Source organism: Nestor notabilis, unplaced genomic scaffold (genome assembly GCF_000696875.1).
Source record: "Nestor notabilis isolate BGI_N333 unplaced genomic scaffold, ASM69687v1 scaffold32433, whole genome shotgun sequence".
In the NCBI taxonomy this organism is placed as follows: domain Eukaryota; kingdom Metazoa; phylum Chordata; class Aves; order Psittaciformes; family Psittacidae; genus Nestor; species Nestor notabilis.
The window spans coordinates 40,927-61,841 of NW_009922057.1; the positions used below are offsets into that span (position 1 = coordinate 40,927).

General features: G+C 35.6%; 1 protein-coding gene across 1 annotated transcript in view; it reads right to left on the reverse strand.

The window, feature by feature from the left end:
* PLCE1 (phospholipase C, epsilon 1) overlaps positions 1-20,915 on the reverse strand; it is a gene marked incomplete at its 3' end in the record, with an annotated part of 104,471 nt that overhangs the window by 37,237 nt on the left and 46,319 nt on the right. Inside the window, exon 3 of the mRNA XM_010011431.1 lies at positions 2,923-3,239. Coding sequence (XP_010009733.1) covers positions 2,923-3,239 — 317 coding nt within the window. The remainder of the gene's footprint in view (positions 1-2,922; positions 3,240-20,915) is intronic.

Consider the following 20,915-nt stretch of genomic DNA (forward strand, 5'->3'; position numbering starts at 1 on the left):
AAAACAGTTTTGGAACAGCAAACATATTTAAAGTATAAAGGAATCATGTGGTGTTTCCCAATATCTACCACTCGATCTTGCACCCTGCACTCAATGGGAGTTTGCAACTTCAGCCATGAACTGGGGTTTCTGTGAGTTACTGAATTTAAACAGTAAATAGTTCTAATAAAATTTACGTGAATAAGACCAAATTTTTTCCCCCTACTTTTCACTTAAACTCACTTTTAAAAAGATATTTTCATAGAATCATAGAATCACAGAATAGTTCGGGTTGGAAAGGACCTTAAGATCATCTAGTTCCTCCCCCCCTGCCATGGGCAGGGACACAACATGCTAAACCATGTTGCCCAAGACTCCGTCCAGCCTGGCCTTTAACATTGCCAGGGATGGAGCATTCACCACTTCAGGCAACCCATTCCAGTGCCTCACCACCCTCACAGTAAAGAACTTCTTCCTTATATCTAACCTGAACTTCCCCTGTTGAAGACATTACCCCTTGACCTACCACTACAGTCCCTAATGAAGAGTCCCTCCCCAGAATCCTTGTAGGCCCCCTTCAGATACTGGAAGGCTGCTGTGAGGTCTCCATGCAGCCTTCTCTTTTCCAGGCTGAACAGCCCCAACTTTCTCAGCCTATCTTCATAAGGGAGGTGCTCCAGCCCTCTTATCATCCTCATGGCCCTCCTCTGGACCTAATAATTGGAAAATACTTTAATCTTCATTATTTTTATTAATTTATAACACTCCTGCAGCCCTCATTCAATCTAAGCTTCCATGAAAACAACATTATTTCTTCTATTAAATAAAAAAGTTCCTTTGTGTCACAAAACAGCAATTATTGACTGTCATTTTAAACAAGTGTTATCAATATGTGGTGTCAGAGAAATTACTAGAAACCATACTGCTGTATGAAAAATCCTCCATATAGTACAGTTGCTCGTTTAGCAGAACAATGGCATGGAATTATTTTTTTCCTATTATGTATTAGAAGCCTGTCACCCTAAAAGTCATTCTGGCTCCCACATTATAAATACACTTCAGTACTTCTATAGGCAATGCCAAAAAAAATTAGCAAGTGCTCACTGACTTTTGCCAACAAAAGCATGACGCTTTGCACAAGAATTTTCTTGCCATTTATAAACAAAGACATTTTGAAAGCTCACGCTTGTGATTGGCTATGGTAACTGATATATTCCACCAGAAGATAAAGCAGATAGCAAAACACTGATTTATTACAAGCAGTAAATATTGTAAAATAACTCCATTTAAACATATAACATCTATGTTTAAAAAAAAGTTATTCCAGATAATACTTAAAGTAATCCATTGCACTAAGCAGTATATAATCTATGTACCACATAGTCAGGAATTATATTAAAAATTATCCTATAGCATAACCAAACAAGTACTGCTAGACTACAGTAACTGCAAAGTTACAGACCTCTAACATTAAAAGATAATGTTGACCATTTCACCAAAAGGCAACTCTAATGTTAAAATTACAAGTGATATGGAATAGCCTCAGTCATTTCTGATGAGACTTCTTCGTCACCTACTTTCTTTTCAATCCTGTGACTGTTCAGTATCAGAACACATGACGATCAATCTAATTTGTAGAGCTAACTGCAGAATGTCCTAACAAACTGCTTTGACATTGTACCTCACCAGGTCATACTTGAGCGTGACCTCTTCACCTTTTTCTCATTGCCCCCCCTATGACGATCACTGTAAGAGAAACACCACAGGAAGGAGGATCCTCGCTGGGTCAGCAGATAGATTCCTCTCCAGCTATGCACCAGCCACAGTATCTTCCTAAATACAGTAACTAGAGCTGATTTAAGTAATTTTTAGGCTAAAGACCAACTTTTAGTTGCAGCTTTTATCTATGTTCACATAACAGAATTAGGTGAGAGAAGCCCGCATATTTACACTATTTTAGTTCCTAAATCTAAATAACATGCAAGAAACAGGAATGTTTCGAAACATGCTAAATACTCAGTCGCTGATTCTTATCTGCCCAGGAAGCAGGAAGTTCACTGAGGTTTAATACATATTCTGCTTTATGTACTTAATTTTGTTCTGTCTTTTTGATACTCGCCCAAATTTCATCTCTTATTAAAGCATAAGAATGCAGTGGATAACAAACTAAAAGAGTGTAAGTCAAAACTACCTTACTTTTATTCCACTTTTATGAATCTAGGAACTGCTAACATTAGGTATGATTCACTCAAAAATGGAAGAAAGAAACTGTTCATCTAAACCCTAAGGTTTTATTTAGGAGTGCTTTTGTTTTGTTTTGCTTTGGGTTTTTTGGGTGGATTTTTTTTTACAGTTTTCTCAAGGCTTGATTGATTTACTGTGAAGCTCATCAGATCACCTTACTAAAAATAAAGTAAAATGGAAATGTGTCATGCCAAATGAAACTTCTTTGTGTAACAACATTCAAGACACACTGGGTGATTAAATTAATAAATAAATAGTGCAGATTAGTTAAATTATACAGAAACTTCTAGTTTATAATACTTCTGTGCTGACTCCTAAGATCATGCTTAGTCTACAAAAATCCAAAACAAATAAATAAAACTCCAGCTCCTGAATAAAATAATAAACTGACTGAAAGTATACCCCATACTGTCAGTATAAATACAAAGAACTACAAGGCTGTCTTTTTTTTTTTCCTGTTTACTTTACAATGTGCAAGAAAAACTTTGGTTGCAGTTTTCCAAACTCACTGAGCATTAGGTCACATAACTCCTATTAAATTCAGTGGAAGTTATTTAGCTAAAATCATCTGGTCATCTTAACTTACGTTTTAAAAATCTGTCATGACAGCTAAATTCAGCTCTGAGAGACAAAGGAAAAAACTAACCCACAAATCAGGTAACAACCTTTATGAAATGTAATTTAAAAGTTCTGTCTTACCTCATTAAATCTTGTCACAAGATCTTCTACAGCATTATGTTCACCATTGGGGGAGGAAAGAATAGAGGCAGATATGGAAGCTTTAATAGATGGCAGCTTGCTTTGACACTCGGCGTTACCCAAATCCCTGGTTAAAAAGCAGAGGTAGTCAATGGGCAAGACTTTCCGGTAGAGCTCCTGCTCCTGCTCGGTCAGCATGCTGGCAACCTCCTCTGGGAACTGGATGAGGTGCTGCAGTTCGATCAGCTCTTTGCTGATCCCAGCCACATTGGAGGGAAGGGCACTGGAACCAGCCATAGATGCACACGCTTGACGTTCTAAAACAAGACAAATGAAATATTTATTAGGTTTTCGCCTTTAACTCTTGGACTGAGCCATGCAAAAGCAAGACAACTTGTTCTTTTGTTCTGTTAAACTGTTCATTTATTCAGCAGTGCACTATATCCTAACTATCTTATATTTAAACAACCTTTCAGTCAGGGTCTTTCTGTACGTATCTATATCTGATATTAGCTAAGATAGCTGGTAACTGGGGCTTCTGAGATTGTTAAGCTACTTGCCAAAACATGCTTGCTTCCTGACTTATTCAAATATTTGCTTCAGTCAATGTCAGTCTTGTCAAAGCTTCAAATAAAAGGATCATTTGGGTAGGGTGCAGCTTGGATTTGCCTCCAAATTCAAGTCCACAGTACAAATGCGTTTGAGGCCTTGCCTGGGGCATGGTGACTATACTGCCACAAGGAATAATGTGTAGTGATCACATAAACCTCATGTCAGTCAGCATTTTTTTTTTCATATTCCTCTTGCTATAAGATACAATTTATCTGTGCCCACTGCATTGTGAAACTAAATGTCCAAAGTTACAAAACATTTTACATTTCCCTGGGAAAATGCATACATTTGGGAGTACACATGTTTCATCCATTATTACAAAACATTAATGGTAGTTTTATAACATACTAGCAGTGATGTCCCTTGAAAAATAAAACTTTTCCTAACAAGGAAGAAGCCAAGCTTTGTAAGACCATGTGGGAAGCCTGAAACATCAACACAATGATTCCAAAACAGTGAGTATGAGTCTTCTGACTAGATAAGTTTAGATTGAATTCTCTGAACAATAATTTTTCAAGAATTACTTAAACGTATCAACAGCCATAGTAGCATTTCTGTACTCTTCTTCCTTCCCAGGAAAAGGAGTTTATTTTTTGTACTGCTTCACAAAATATCTTCAGAGATTTTTTGCACATAATGGAGGTACACTCTGGATCTTTTGCTTCCTTTTTCTCCCTATCAATAAACTTTCCTTTCATAGAAGGAGCAAATATCCTTACTGCTCTCTAAAAAAAAAAACACAAAAAAACCCCAACCAACAAGCAAATTCATAATGACTTATTACAATTCATTCTTTCATAATAAACATTAAATATACTATGTGAGGTTTCTCTTGTTATTCATAATATGCAAACTATTATCAATCAATGGGAAGTTAAAAAGACAGAAACCTGCCTTTTCTTAATATATTCTACTAAAAGTCAAAAGACAAATTAGAGCAGCCCAAAATAAAGCTTTAGGGTTAACAGAAGGTGTTGAGAAATTTTCAAATACACAAAAAGCTTCTGAAAGACCTAAAGAGTCTGTATTTAGATTAGTGAGGGAAAAAGTAATAGACTTAATTTGCAACAAGCAAATATCCTGGTTACATAGTGGAGAATAGTTGAGAACTTCAAGGATAGTGAAGCAGCACTGTACAATATCTGCAGGTATGAAGACATCTCTGTCAATATCAAGAAAGATTGTGGAGGGGAACACCATGTTAACATGTTGATCCCAGTTTGGCAGCAGGTGAACTGCAGTGAGCTTCTGGCCTTCCTGTCAGTCTTGTTTGCTTTGATTCTACATGAGACTCCAATTCTGTTTTCTACTTAGATCTATGCAGAACAATTCTGAAAGGTTTCATTAGGAATAAGCTCTTAAAGCTCATTTGGACTGTTCCTGACTTAGCATCAGAACATAAGCTTATGCCAAAATAGAAACAATGCAGTATATAATGTTCATTTTATACTACAGGGTTTGTATATTTACATAGTGCTTTCCGTATATGGACCAAACTGTCACTGTCACCAACAGCATTTGCTCAGAAAGAGGATACGAAAGGCATGACACAAACATCCGCTACCACCCATCTGCTCCCTAAAAGTCACAGTGCCTCGCTGACCCCCCTTCCATGACAGCTCTTCTCACACAAGACTTGCCTGTGAAATACAAGGCACCCTGCCAGCCAGAAGGCAGAAAAGTACAGCCTGTACCAGCCTCTCCTGTGCCTCACCGCTGAAAATGAGGGTGTACAGGTCGTGTGTATGTTGTCAATTTATTCTGCATCTCAAATGCACTTTTGAAGTGAACCTCCCAGGAATCCTCACTTGCTGTGCTTCAGTTTACAGTCTTGGAGCACAACAAAGTGGATCCTTTCCAGATGAAACTGCACCAGAAGATGTGCTCCCAAAGGCAACTAACACATCCCAATTGCTAACAAGCTGTAGCTGTAAACAGCATCTGAACTCTGGAGAGGACACTGATGTCAGGAAAGGACAGTTGAACCAGACAGCTCAGATCATGGCTCTGCTGCAGAGATCATGTAACGCAGGAGACAATACAGCAAGCAGTATGAACAATACAATGCTGCAGAAATACTGGGGCTTCGCAAATCCATGGCAACTACCTGGCAACCACCTGGCAACTACCATTATAAACACCTTGTATCTATCAATGTAATAGGGAAGCAAGCTGTAACCCTTGTCCAGTCACATAGTTACTGATGGAAGAGAGATAACATGCGAGTGAACATGAGCTGTTCCCCAATGCACTGCTTGTTGACGAGATTTAGGGGTGCGCTTTCAGTAATTCACCTTCTCCATTACAATATCAACTACCAAAACAGCCCACACTGATGTTTTCAACAGAACTACATTCCACATTGTGTCAGAACTCCAGCTTTGCTCAAAGGCCTCAAAACCTGGCAAAGGCGGACACTTAATTTCCAACAGGCTAGAGCACTGTTCATGATCCTATTGCATGCTGCCTTGCCTAAGTGCAATTACCTTTCAGGCTCCACTTATTACAACCTCTCACATCTAAGAACAAGGCTCAAAACACGTAAGTGACCAGAGGTATGGAAGTGGTTCCACAGTGTATCTCCAGACTGCCAGAAACTATCAGGAATCTCTTATTTGAATCCCTGCTATTGCAGGGATTTTCAAGGCGATTAATGAAACTACCTTTAATGAAAACCATCATCATCCATAACAAAGACTTCACAAGCCAGCTTCATTCTAACAGAAAAATGAAGCTGTCAAAAAGAAAATCTTTTTGTGGAAGCTAAGCCAAGATGATTAAGGTCACAGGCTAAATAAGATCAACCGCTGGTATTGCTGGATTTGGAAGAGGATAAAAAAATAAATAAAACTCTTTCTGATTCAAAAAGCTTAATTTCAAACTAGCATTTCTCAATTCTCCATTAAACTGAAAGAACTCAGTAAGTTCTGCACCTTTAATGCAAGTGTCCATAGAACAGGCTGCTGCAGCAGCAGCCTTTTCATGGCTAAAGTATGGATATAAATACGAAAGAACTGGAAATATAACTTATCTCTGTTGACTATTTCTACACCTATAAATATTTCTTTCATGCATAATTCATGTCTTGGTTGTTGACATATTTCACCTCTCCAGATTCTGATTTTTCATCTTTCCTCATTCCAGTCTCCTGTGTTTTATCACTTAAATCCAGGATCCTAGATCTCAGCTTCACCACCCTCCATGATTTACACTCTGCACTAGTCAACTTCTTTTTCTTTCTATTTATTTGCCTATACTAAACTAGTCTTTTTTCTGGACCATTTTAACATCTTTTCGTGTCTAAGACTTCTATCATTTTGCACACCAGAAATTAATCTGCACTTCTCTGCTTCTGCTAGAAAACTCCCTAATCAGTCTCATCCACAAGTCCTCTAGCTTTACGTTGCCAGTTTATGTTCTTCAGGAAATAGATCATATCTTTCTATGCTTCCAAGAAAGACCAGGTCCTTAGATCAACTTGCAGAATCGAATGACTTCCAGGCCAAAATCACCATAGAATTTTAGAGTTAAGGCAGGATACAGTCCTCACTAAAATTAGCTGCTGCTGCAGTAAATGGTATCAATCTTTGTGCTCTACCACATCAAGTTAATGCTAAAACTAGGAGCAGAAAATGAGGACCTGGACTATTCATTTGCAAGTTGTCTAAAGCTGGAATTGTTAGCTTTGCTTTACTGTTTTGATAAAGTGCTGAAGCAGGTAAAAGCAGTGCTTGCTATTTAAAAGATTATTAATCAAAACAAGATAACCTCTGCCTCGCTTTAAAAAAAAGGACTCATGGGTCGACTTAGTCATTGCCAATACACATGGGAACAAAAAGGTCTCATCTTCTCTAACAAAAGAATTATCTATTTAAGAATAGGAGAAAAGTACAGAATGCCTGCTTCAGGATATTACTCAGCCTAAGCTTGTCGTAAACTCTATAAAAAAAGTCTCAAGAATTACTCATTTTTGCGTTTTGTTAAAACTTCCTAAAATACTTCGTAAGGAGCTCTTCTATCAACAGATTAACTTCAAATTAACTCAGCCTTTATTACTGTAAAACTTAGAATGACATAACATCTTGTATATGTATAGGGTCTATGAAAGCTATACTGAACTTTCAAGTATGCAAGTATGTAAAAACATTTTGTGCATTTTTGTGTACATTTACACAATGTTTCAAGACAATCTTGAAAAACCTTTTTTTCCCTAGTGTTTTTCTCTATGAAACCATGTTTGTGTTTGCTATATTAGCAAGAGTTTAATTCAGGTGTTGTTTTTTTTTAATATGAAAACCAGAGAGTCCACTTCAAAGAAAAATACAAGGAATCTTTTATATATAAAACCATAAGAAATACTGCTAGAACTCTAGTGTTAATTAGATGTAATTATTAACAGATTTTTTTCACATTTACATGTTCTACTAAACACAGTAGTTAGGACATGTGATTGGTTCAAACGATAAAAGCAAAATTATCCGTACATTTAACATATTTCTTGTAAAGCTAAAATTAAAAGGAGCTTATTAAATTTTATGTCATCATGCACATAGATAATTTATTAATGCACAATTTTACATAAATGTTGTGCTGCTGCCATCAATTTTCTCTAAGCAGAAATTCAGGATTGAGTTTGAACAAAGTAAAAGCGGAACTCATACAAAGACAGAAGGAAAATATATAGAGCCTCGACTGTAATCACACCAATGTCAAAAATGCTAATCCTGCATAAAATTACAATTGCCAACCATGCAACTTGTACTTTGATAAAATCGCATCACTTTCCATGTGAATTGTGACCAAGTAAGAACAGTGGTGCAGAATTACTTTCATCCCAACCCAAACACACCACCACTTACATTTGATACTTGTAGGAATGTGCTATGCATGGGGGAGCACAGCCAGGGAAAAGCCACTGTATTTTTTTAAATGAGCAAAATCTCTAAAGAGTAAACCTGCCAAAAAGATGAAAATTTACTTTCAACAAAATTCGATGAATTGACAAAAGAGATAACTGTATTTGTGTCTTAGTTTTAGTTCTTGTTTGCTTTTCTTTCCACACTTTGAGGGTAAAAAAAGAGGTATTCTCTCCACACATTCAAAACCAGCAGTTTGAAAGCAGTAAAGTGAAAATAACAATCACTAAAAAAGTGCTTACTCTCTAGAAGACTACTGAGGGAAGATCCTCTGATTACAACAAATTGTGTTTCTAAAGCAGAAAACAGATTTCAATCATTGTAAGAATAAAAGTAATTATTAAAGCTACTATAACATTTAATAACTCAGCTGCAATTTTAATAACAGACTTTGTTTCCATGAAATTATACTACTGTGACTGAAATTACGTAAAAATTTTAGAGGATTTTCTCAGATGGTTTTACAAGAATCAATGGATTATAATAGAAGCCTATAATAGAAGCCTTTTTAACAAGCCATGCTACAGACATCATCCAAACTGTTAATGTGCTTTAAGAGAACATATGGATTATGGTAAGAAAATAAAAGCAAACAATGTAAAAAAAAAAATCCAAAAAGAGACACAGGTGAACAAATGTCAATACATATAATACAGAAGAGCTCTGTCCAGAAAAGAAGAAAAATATAATAAAAACTCTACCAAACAGAAGACACATATGTAATTTATGACAGTTTAATTAAACACCAGCTTCAGATACAGACCAGTATATCTGGGTAGGATTGTTTTGCTGTCCCTTGGATGTGCCATATCTCAGTACCATGATAACCTAACCAACAAGCTTTTGTTAATTTCCTGTTCCTCTTCTGTATAATTAAAAACACCTCTCTCTGAATGAACACAAATTCACTGTTACCAATTTTGACTGCAAACAACTCACTCCACTATCAAAGAGCCCGATATTAAACTCAGTGGGAAGTTTGCCACAGAACAGGATCACGTTCAAGTTTAGTTTCACTGTGGAAACCACTGAAATTAATAGATCCCATTTCTTCTTCAAATTTACTTATGAGCCAAGTAATCAAAGAATCAGAAGACACACCTGCTCTCCCTCCATATCCCTAAATCCAGCAGTATGAGCTACCTCATATAACTGCTTATCAGTGTGCACTGTAAATTACTAGCAGGGTAGCTCTGTAGCTACACGGCTCAGTATGACCCAAGCATCAGTAAGCAGAAGATAATACTCTGAGCAAAGGAAGATTCCCAGGTGATGACCTGAAGGAAAGAAGATGAATCTAGCCAGGGGTCTGTATAATAATCTTTTATTAGACCAAGTAATGTTACCGACACACTCTGGGGGCACAAGATCTTTGTCATGTTTGGAGTAGGAACATCAAAGTTCACAGCTAGTTTGAGAATACCTGCTTTAAGTTTAATTTGATCCTGGTATTAATAAGACATTGCAGAAGGTAATCTTCTCTGGTGGAGCAGCAGCAAATCATCACAACAGGCCATGTGAAAAGATATTTCAACAGTACAAAAAAAAAAATAACATGGTAGAAATCACTTGTAGAATAGAAATTTGCTGGAAATAGATGACTCTGAAACAGATATTTCTACTAATTGTTGAATAGAGTTATGAACCTCTGAAGAAGATTTTTTAAAAAGGCAGCAATCATGTTGAGGTATAATTGAATTAAATTACAATTGTATACAACAAAATCCTGACTCGTGAACCTACTGACATAGTGGAATTCAGCAAACAGAAAGATCTGGAGTGCTTCTAACAACCACCACTTACTCCTAAAATCACTTCTTGCTTTAGGAAATGGCAAACGGTTACATTTTGGAAACCAGACTGAACTGTGTGCTCCTTCTATCTTCTGTAATTATAGCATCAAATGAAATCTCAGAAAAAAATAGAAAGTACTGAAATAGTAGGAATATAGGAAGAACCTAGCAAGAACACTACAGCCTTTCAAAGTACATTTATAGAAAGTACCAGAATTTATAAAGCTGCTTAACAAAGAGTTAATAAGAACAAAGAGTTAGTAACAACAGTGAATTCCATACTGCTATAAGGAAATAGTTATTTCTTTGTGCAGTAATTCTACCTCCAAGTTCAAAATTCACTATGTAGAGGAAAATATGAAAAGACTCACGCATACAAGAATAAATGAATGAACCAAGGACACAGATGTTTAAAAAAGACCTGCCAAAAATGGAGAAGAATGATGAGCTGCAAATAAATTGATGGGTTTCACAAGGGCAAAGATAATACTCTTAAATCTTAAATTTTAAGACATACTATTCACTGGATGTATTTTAAGATGAATTCACTGGAAATGGTCAAAAAAAGAGGGGGTGTTTTAAGATGTGAAAATAAATTCATGGTTAACTGACAATGACCCAATCAGCAACCTGGCTGCAGCCACAATATCCACTGGGAACGCTGTGCAGCAGATGCATAGCTCTTCTCGTATGTCCTACAGTGCGCTGTCATGGTGGTCAGCTACCTCTACCCCCACACACCCAGGGCTGTGCTACCCCAGGTTTGGTTTCTGCATGCAAAATATCATTTTGTCTGCGTCCTATTTAGAGTGCACAAAAACACAGAGGTAAAATCAGTGCCCATGCCCTTACTGTAATCCTTATATATATGCCTAGACAAATTTGGATTAGAAGAAATTAAGGCTAGCTATTGCAGTTGGACTAGATGGACATTGTAGGTCCCTTCCAACTGAACTATTCTGAACTATATTGTTTTATATATCACCTACTTTTTTTCTTGTAGTTGGAGTTAAATGTGGACTATCTGCAAAGCTAATATTAATACAGTCACATTATGAACTACCGTAAAAGCAATGTTAGATTATATAGACATATATAGGACTATATAAGCATAGTGGCATTGAGTTAAGCATGTATGTTTTAAAGGACTATACATGGAGGCAGCATAAAAGGCACTTTAGCTTAAAAACTATTTTTAACAACTGATAAATGTCTTCAACATCAATTGGTTGTGATGAAGAGGAATCATGAAAACAATAAAAAAGGATATTAAGTGAAGACAACTAGAATGGGATTTAGTCTTTCTCTGAAAAATACAATATCACAGGCTAAGTTCTACAACTGCTCTCAGGTCAAAAAGTTTGGTACTCAACAAATACATTAAAATAAAGATTTTAAAATATCACAATAATGTAACATGTTTCTTCCACGTACATTCTGCAATATCAAAGAAACAGGCAGATGGAGATGCACACTAGCTGATGGGAACCTGCAAGAATGTCTGCCAGTGCAGGTGGCCAAGGACACCTGGACAGGATCTCATGTATAAAACTACAATGCACAACATGCAAAAAGGATCAGTACAAGAAAAGCACAGGTGGCTTTCCTAACACATTTATTGTTTATTTTGTGGTGGATTAGTGTATGTTCTTTTTTCTTCACCCAGACTAACAACTTACTAAGAAAATTAGTATTTTTCATGTCAGGTTTAACTAAGCAAAACCAGAAATCCAGCCTAAGAAAAGGAAAGCCTGTAACTACACCGGAATAAAGTGAAATCTCTGCTGTAGCGTTGCTTCAAGAAGGAAAGTAATTCAGCTCTTTTCTTGCGTAGACTACTTGCCATTGTAACTAAAAAAAAAACCCTATAACCAATCTCTCTGCCTAGAATCACAGCCATCGTCTTAATTACCCCTAGTCTCACTTATTTTCCTAAGTTGCAATTTAAATGCAAGTTTCCAGTGTAGAACAATACCTATTTGGCAGAGACCAATTACCATAGCTAAATTTACTGAGTAAAGAACAGAACTGCAGAATAATTTTACAAAACTAATTTAAAGAAGCTATTCCTCATTTTAGAATGTAATTTTCAAATATAATTTTTAAAGTTATCTTTTAACGCAAACATCTAATTACACCAATTACCAGAAAGCTTTCAAAAGGGTTGTAACAGCAGGCATCCTCAACAAGCTCAGTTTTCCCATGAGGAGGATGATGGGAAACTAAAGGAAATTCGTATATTATTTTTATACCGGGTTAACATGATTTTATAACTTTGCATCATACTGTCATGTTTGTGTTGTATTTCAGTATTTCTTTTAAGAAAGTGTTGCTACTAGCCAACTATTTTTAGCAAGGTTTCTGGAATCACAAAGGACTGTGCCAGAAGCCCAGTTTAAACGGTGCTGGGAGGCATTTTAAAAGGAAAAAGAGAAATCAAATTCAGCAACACCCAGGTCAATATGATCAAAGTCCTTTCACTAACATACAGAACACATCAAATGTAAGGTCACTTAATTTCAGTGGCTATACCAATGACTAAAGGACCTAGCCATCTTGGGCTACTTCACCACTCCATTGAGAGCAACAACTGCCATGCAGTACGGACATGGCCAGGTGAACTACCAGGTATCCATGGAATTTACTGAGAGCAACCCAAATTTACTGGGGTTGTAAAATTGTAAAGGTACATATAAGAAGCAGTTTAACATGTAACTCACTAAGCTAGTTACCTGTTGGGTCAAAGGCAAAATTTGCATACACATTTTAGCAAGAGATTCTCATGTTCAACTTGTCCAACTATGACAGAAAGAGCATTCATCAAACAAAATACTTTTCTTGACAGTATAGCCAAGAAGTCTAGAAATGGAAATAACAGCAACATGAAGAAAATGTATTATTCTTTGTGATTATATAACTGGTCAAAAGGATTTCTCTATTTGTGGAATAATTATTTGTATTCTGTAGGGAATTAAAGCTCTTAGCATACATTTAAAACACAAAACAAACTAGTAAATTGCATGCTGAAATTTTCTGATGCCCTCAAAAACTGTTTTAAAGCATGCATCCATCTCAATGGAAATGCTGGTAAGCTTAATAAAACTGTGGAGTCCAAGAAATAATCTATAGTCCTGAGACAAGCAAAATATTATGTAGCTTAATGAAAAGCACTCAGCACAATAACAAGAACTGCCAAGAAGCCTAAGCTGAAAAGATTTTCTTACTTTCCTTTAGGTGTATTTAAAGAGGAGCCTGCATGATTTAGCCTTAGAACCAACATCTGTTGAATGACTCAGGAGTTTAAGCCATAGAGAGATTAGTGGAATACAGCAGACTGCAGAGAACAGGGCAAGCACATGTCTGGAAGCTTAAAGAAGCAAAACAATAGACTACACAAATGATTAAATCAACCTTAACTTCATAGTAGAGATTTCAACATCTACAACTTGCCTCAATATCACTTACTTCTTCCTACCTCAAATATAAATGCTTTAAATACTTATTTATCCATGCAAGCTTTTTTACAGCCTCCCTATACATATATAACTGCTACAGTTCTGCTAGACTAAATCCTGCTATAAGCAGGATTATTATTTTCTATAATTGTTTCGGTTTAGTTAATTTCATTTGGAAATCAGTGTAAGCTAAAACAAAGATACAGTTATACAAGATTGTGTTCAAGCAAACAGAGCACAGCTACATGTATTATACTGTTGTTACTAGTTATCTTGTAAAAATGGAAGTATTTATCCCATTGGTTTTCACAGGATTAATACACTTACTACACAAAAGCTCTTCTTAACAGTCACAAGACTTCAATGAATTGTGTCTTTGTCATTAGCTTCAGCTGATTATACTAGAAAATGTGTTTGAGGTTCTTTTCTAACGTGAAAACTTTCAAAATTAATGATTTTGCTATCCAAAAGCCCCTCAAAATTACTACCTTCTGAGATTACTTCCTCAGATTTTAAGGTATCTCCATTAATCTGAAGATTCCAAATGCAACTAATTCCTCCTCTGAAAGTACATAGTAAAAATTAACAGTTCTCTTTCTTTCCATTCCTTTTGGTACCACTGCTACCTGTACTACAGTTTGAGGTGTAAAATGCAATTAGGGCCAACTTTGTCAACAATATTGTTCACACAGTAAGTATTCAACACAAATTGGAAAATAAAACATGTCAGTCTTGCTTTGAGCAGTTGGACTAAATGACTGGCACCGTCCCTTTCAACCCAAGTGATTCCAGAAATATTATGTGGCAGTTTAGTTCATAAACCATTAAGTATCTCTCTAATAGTAAAGCAAAAAGTAGTCACATTAGTGTACAACAGTTAGAACTACTGGAAATAGGAAGCATGCTAGACACAAGAAGTGCAGACCCTGGTTATGGAATAGAGTTCAGCTTTCCTAAAGGCAATGGCTCAGAAAAAATAAGAAGGAATACTAAACCCAAATGTTTTCTATGTTATAGGAGCAGGATGTGGCAAAAAAGGTCCTCCCACATAAATCACCAATGACACCAACAATCTTCTATCTTGTCAATACTTTCAAAGACACAGACAAATCATAGAGTGTGCAGAAGAGAACTATACATTTTGTTCAGGCTCGAACAGCGTGACCTGGAAGAAGAGATTTAGATCAGAAATGCGTAACATCAGTTCAATGAAGTGAGAATTGAGAGGTGACTTGACCATAATAGATATGAAAGCATGTTTAATAGGGGAAATAAGCTAGTCTTTACAAACTTTAATCCAGCAGAAAAAAGGCATAACAAGCACAAACAGTTGGTCCTTGATGATAAACTCAGACTAGAAGTAAGTCACCCCTCCCTGACTGCGGGCATCACTAACCACTTGGAAAGAACTCTGCATGTGGATGATAGTTCTAAGGCATCCTCTGAAGGCTGTACATTAGCACTGCTGCCTTTCAACTACTGAGCTTAAAATAGAGACAACTGGGTTTAAGAAGATGACATCTTGAAAGGGTGTCAGACTATAGCTAGAAGTCTCCATTGACATTAGGATTTGCAATTCTATGCGCTTACTTACTTTTGCAAACAACATGTTCTTATTGCCCTCCTGTCTTAAAATTTTATGTACCATCATCCATGCAATTTTTAATTTTTTTTTTGCCTCTCATGCTTTCCCCTTCCTGTGAGATGTTTCTTTTTTAAAAATTTGATTTCCAAACTATGCAAAGATTGGGGCTTTGTTTTGCTTGTGACACGCAACATGCTTGAAGCTCTTTAACTTTCAATCATATCAGAGAGAGAGAAGTATGCGGGAATTTAGTCTGCAAGAGTCTGCTCTAACTCAAATAAAATGTATATGTAGAACTTTACACGGCATGAAAAACACAAGAGAAAGCAATTACGTTTTATAAAAAACTTTTTTATACATAAAAAGAAGAATTTTTCTAAAGATCATAGTTTTGCAAAAGTGAGCATGTTAAACATCAAATCTCTGCACAAAATTTTGGATGAAACTATTTCATATGTGTGTGACTAAAATGGTTATGAATTTAGGTTGAGTTTATCCAAACGTTTTGGCCAATCAGTTGATAGCTTTTGCAAAAATAGTATTATCAAAATAAAAACTATCATCTTTTTATTCTGAAGCTAGTCTACATTTGTTCTTTTTAAATCATATAATTCAACACAGACAAACCACGACTTTTTTCCTGTTGATGTTCAAAAGCAGTTTGGGGTTGGCTGTTTCTTTTGCCCCTCCCCTGTTAGTCGGAAGCAAATAAAATCCTAGTTATAGACACAGTTTCTACTTGTATCTCTGCATACAAGAATTTTAAATATACTTAGTTTTTCCCTGATACCTTTTTTAAAGCAATTCACTCTATATATGGTTATTGAAAATTCTTGAAGTTTTTTCCTCCAAAACACTAAGCTTGCATGCAAAATCCTACAGTCATCTTCAAGCCAACCAGTACCTGAAGCCAGCACCTCTTCCTTTGCATGTGTTCCATACACATAGTTGAATGGTTTGTTGACAGCTTTTAAGAGGTCTACATTCATAAATACCTTACCTATGAGATAGACAAGAACTATGTGATTTAATTTGATCCTTTCTACTTCATGTCAGTTACAGAACAGGGTATTATGAAGATCTGACACCTAGAAAAAATTCTTTTAATGTTCATTTTATCTTTCAAATTGAAGACACTATTAAACTTTAATAACAAAACTATTTCATGGTGCTTTAACATATGACATCATAATCAAGTTCAAAAAATATTAATTATATTTTCTCAGTCAAGAAAATGCCTACACTGACACAAAACCAGAATTAATTACTGTGATTTAACTCTTCTCAGTAAATAGAGCAAAAGCATTCTTTGCTGACTGTACTAATCATTTTGTTTTCCATCTTTTTGAGTTCAAATTAGTTACTGTACTACTTTTCTTAGCTTGAATTATTAATGCCATAGTGGTTTACTGTGGTTTTTGTTAACACTATTTTTGTTTATTCACTGATAAAAATGATGTTTTAAAGATCTCTAAAAAGATCTATCAAGTCTTTAACCTACAGATTCTAACATGACCTTGTACAGCTCAAGGTAGTTGGGTACATGAAAATGAACTTGGACATTTAGCACATTTTGCCCTTCTGAGATTTGCAGTAGTCTCAATACAGTTCCAGTGGCTGCGGATCCATAGCTACAGCCAGTAGGAAATGTTAGTATTACCTACAAATATTCTACAAAAAAAAGTGTAGTAGGAACACCCCCCAGACATGCAGTTCAATGGCTTCAGGTATAGCTGATTTTCTCCCCTCCCTCCCCAGCCCCCAAAAATCTTACAAGAATTTTTAGAAAAGGTCACACCTATTTATGATATTTCAGTAACTATTCCGATTTTATAAGGAATTATCCACATTTAAGAAATTTTTGCTCCATTTGCCCGCAGAGCTTTTCAATTTAATTCTGAAAGAGCAAATACAAGTGAACAACTTCAGAACAAATCTTCTCCAAATCTAACAGTAATATATTAAAAGGCATTCAAAACTACAGCTTTTCCAGATTAAGATCTCTTCCTCCTCCCACTCTTCCCAAAAGAAAACCTTTCAGAAGACACCATATGGTCAAGTCAAAAGGTATGTGTCTGTGCTTTACTCCAAAATATCAGAGGAAAGAGAAACTGAATTGGGGCAGGGGGGGAAGACAGAATAACTAATGCAGCAACATAAGATCTATACCCTTGCTATAAGATCTGAGCACTTAATAAAGAAAGCAGATGATGTGCATGAAATCACAAGAAGCAATTAAAGGCACTTTTAGTGTCAAACTTTATTTCTAGTTCTTTTATTGTTGGATATTTTGAAGGCAAAATATTTTCAGTTTGTGCCTGATGTATCTCACTGGTAACTTCCTTATTTCAGAATTATTAAAATATGTAGCAATGCATTTTTATACATAACAACTATTTCCAAAGTGAGTACTTAAATGTTAGAAAACTATGTCAATATGAAGTGTCTCAATGAAAAACTAAATAAATTATGCACTAAGAAAAATTCTTATATCAGCTTATTTTCTAGAAAATGCTTGCACCATTTTACATCAAATGAAAGCTAAAAAAAAAATAAATCGTAAAACAGCCTGTCAAAGGCAGGGTCTGAGCTGAAGTTATAGTTTTAGTATTTCAGAAATTAACTAAAATAATTTTCCCTCTATTTATTGTAATCCTATTAGGTATATCTCAGACTGGTTTTCACTGTCTGAATAAAAGGACTAAAACCACTGTTATTTTGCAATTAATACAGATACACTTGATATCAGGCCTTTTTTTTAATTATGTTGTCTAAAACACTGAAATGAAAATACAGGTGCTGACAACCAATACTATCTTCCTATTGCAATGGGATGCTATCTTCTTGAATGGTGAATGTTTGTCATAGCCCTTTGCTAACAGCCAGATTAGGGAAATGGAAAGGTTAGCACATAAAAAACATTCCTTTCACAGGGTAAAATCTTATAAATGTTCACTGAAGTTACACATGTCAGTTTGGGTTTTTTTTAATGTAAATACAGGTATTTCTTTATGACAAATTAGTAGCAACACATTGCTTTTACATGCTGCTATGCACTAATGTCATTCAGAAAGGGAAAAATAAAAATCAACTGCCTTAAGCATCCACAAAACATGTACTGGCTACAAGTTATAAACTTGTGTACGGAAAATCCAAGAACAAAAGCTTGCTAAAGAAAATAGCAGGAGAGGACTTACATTCAAAAGTATGTTACTAACTTGTAAATTTGAGTAATTTTTAAGCTTCAGGGAAAAAATAATTACCTGGTTCTAGTACTTTTTAAAAACTTCTTTGTATCTGACACTCATATTTTGTACATCATTTTTGGTAACAGTCACTTATTTTTGTAGAATGAGAAAAACAGAAACGACCCACAACATAATTTGACATCAAAATAGTTGCAATGTGAACTGAATAAATGCAAAGTATACCTAAATTACTTATGGATGTTTACATTGCATTCCATTTTGAACAAGCTGAAATACAAAATACACACTGTAAACAGAGAGGGCTTTTGATTTTATTTTTTTTTTAATATTAAATCCTTAGTTTTCCACCTAGCAACAGTTTTAAGTGTCCTTAATGCACCATTATTAAAAGCAGGCATTATAGATCCAACATTAGCTTAGAACCCCTACCAACCCAATCTACTTCTAACTCTGGAAATAAAACTTTGTTTTAACTACCTACACATAATCAGAAGCAAGTACCATAGGCCACAGAAATGCAAATCTTACCAGCAAACGTGTCTTCCATTGAATCTTAGATTCTTCCAGAAATGCCAGAAGAACAGGTACTTCCAATACGACAAAAAGCCTGCACGCTGCACTTGTCTGAACTAACAGTCAGGCAACAGCTGCTCAGTTTAAAGCTACAAACTGTGGCAAAATGCATAACTGACATGCCTTGTGTAAGCCATGAAGAAGACATGCATTTGGCTGGCTCACTGAGAGGTCAGGTTACCCACCTCCCCAGATAAAAGTTGAAACACTGTGATTCGAATGGAAGGAAGTTTAGAAATTAAGGACGAGCATACATCCTGCAAAGACTAAAAGCATTTGATTTTGACAGCAGAGCTATAAACAAGAGCAATTTAAATTCTGCTGGAGTTTTGTCTTGAAATATATTAAGAAATAAGTTAGCCTACACTCAAGCTTTTCTACAAGTTATATTTATATCAGTTGTTTAAACAGGCCAAAAGTAATAAACGGATTTAGTTTTGTTTTAGGAAACTTCAGCGAAGCATTACAAAAACCACGACATGGGTTTCTTTATTAGCAAATGCCCTACCTTTACAGCTATTATGCACTCTGCACTAGAGTCTCTAATAAAAGGCAACAGCATTCGCTTTAATGGGACAAAGGGCTATGACTTAGGCAACAATCCAAAAAAGTTTCTTTGAGAGGCAAGAAGTGGTGTGATTAACTGTAAAGAAATTACAAATAGGAGGACTTAAGAAGACAGCAGACCGCATCTTATGTTCATAAACTAAGTAGACACCAAAACTCTGCCTTGATCGCAGCAGCCGTTAATATCGTACGCCAGCATTTTTATCACTTCTTCATTCTAACCATAGCCTTGTCTACACACAGTTTACATGACTTTTAAAAGCACCAGGACTACATCATGAAAAGTTAGTTATGAAATTTGCTAGAGCACACAAGACTGAAAAACAATACACTGCCACAAGAAACCTTTCTCCATTTCCCCAGGAAGTCTGAATGAGCAGTCCGTGCAGAAGTGGAATGCAAGCAGTACACTCAGAGTCACTTTGTTTATATGGTGAATATACGTCTTGTCTGAAGACACTCTACTGGAGGAACGATCACGGAACCCGGCCAAAACACCATTATTTTTTTCATTGACAATACCAGCATGTTCTTTCTTAATTGGAAGAATTCAGTGATGTTTCCAACTCCCAGATGAGAACTACTACACATAGATTTCTGAAGAATTCGTGCTAAGTATGATAATACAAAGACCCCCGTGGGAATACAGTACAGAACTTAAAAATTAATTTTATTTATAGGTATCAATTTTACTAATACTATCTCCTGACAAAAATATAAAATAAACTATCAGATTAAACATTTCTCATCATTATAGGGTCAGTACTAAGGAATTTTCTACTAATTATAAAAGCAAGTATCTAAAAACTTAAAGGAAAAAAAAATGAGACTGTCCTTGATTCTACAAAGAAAGCTGTACAGTGTATCTGAGAATTTAACAAAGAAAAAAAAGTGTCTGGATATAAATACAACAGCATTACCCTATAAAAGCTGATTTTGCTTCCAACTTGTTTCCTAGAAACAAAACTTCAAGGGAATCTTTAGAGATGACTCTTGAGTCATCTTGAGGTCCTTGGGTTTTTTCTTTATGATTGACATGCTAACATAAACATACCAAAAAAGTTCAATTCTACACTTTAAAAGTTCCCATGGACACTACTTTTACAAGGCCCATTCAAACAAATGTTCAGACCTTTAAAATAATAAACAGTAATAAGTAGTTCAGGGATTAACTATCTGCACTTCGAATCCTATTTAATTTTTTTTTGAAGGCTAATTACTCTTCATGAAAACATAACAAATTTGATTTTAAAACTAACATAATATTGCACAAACTTCTGCTT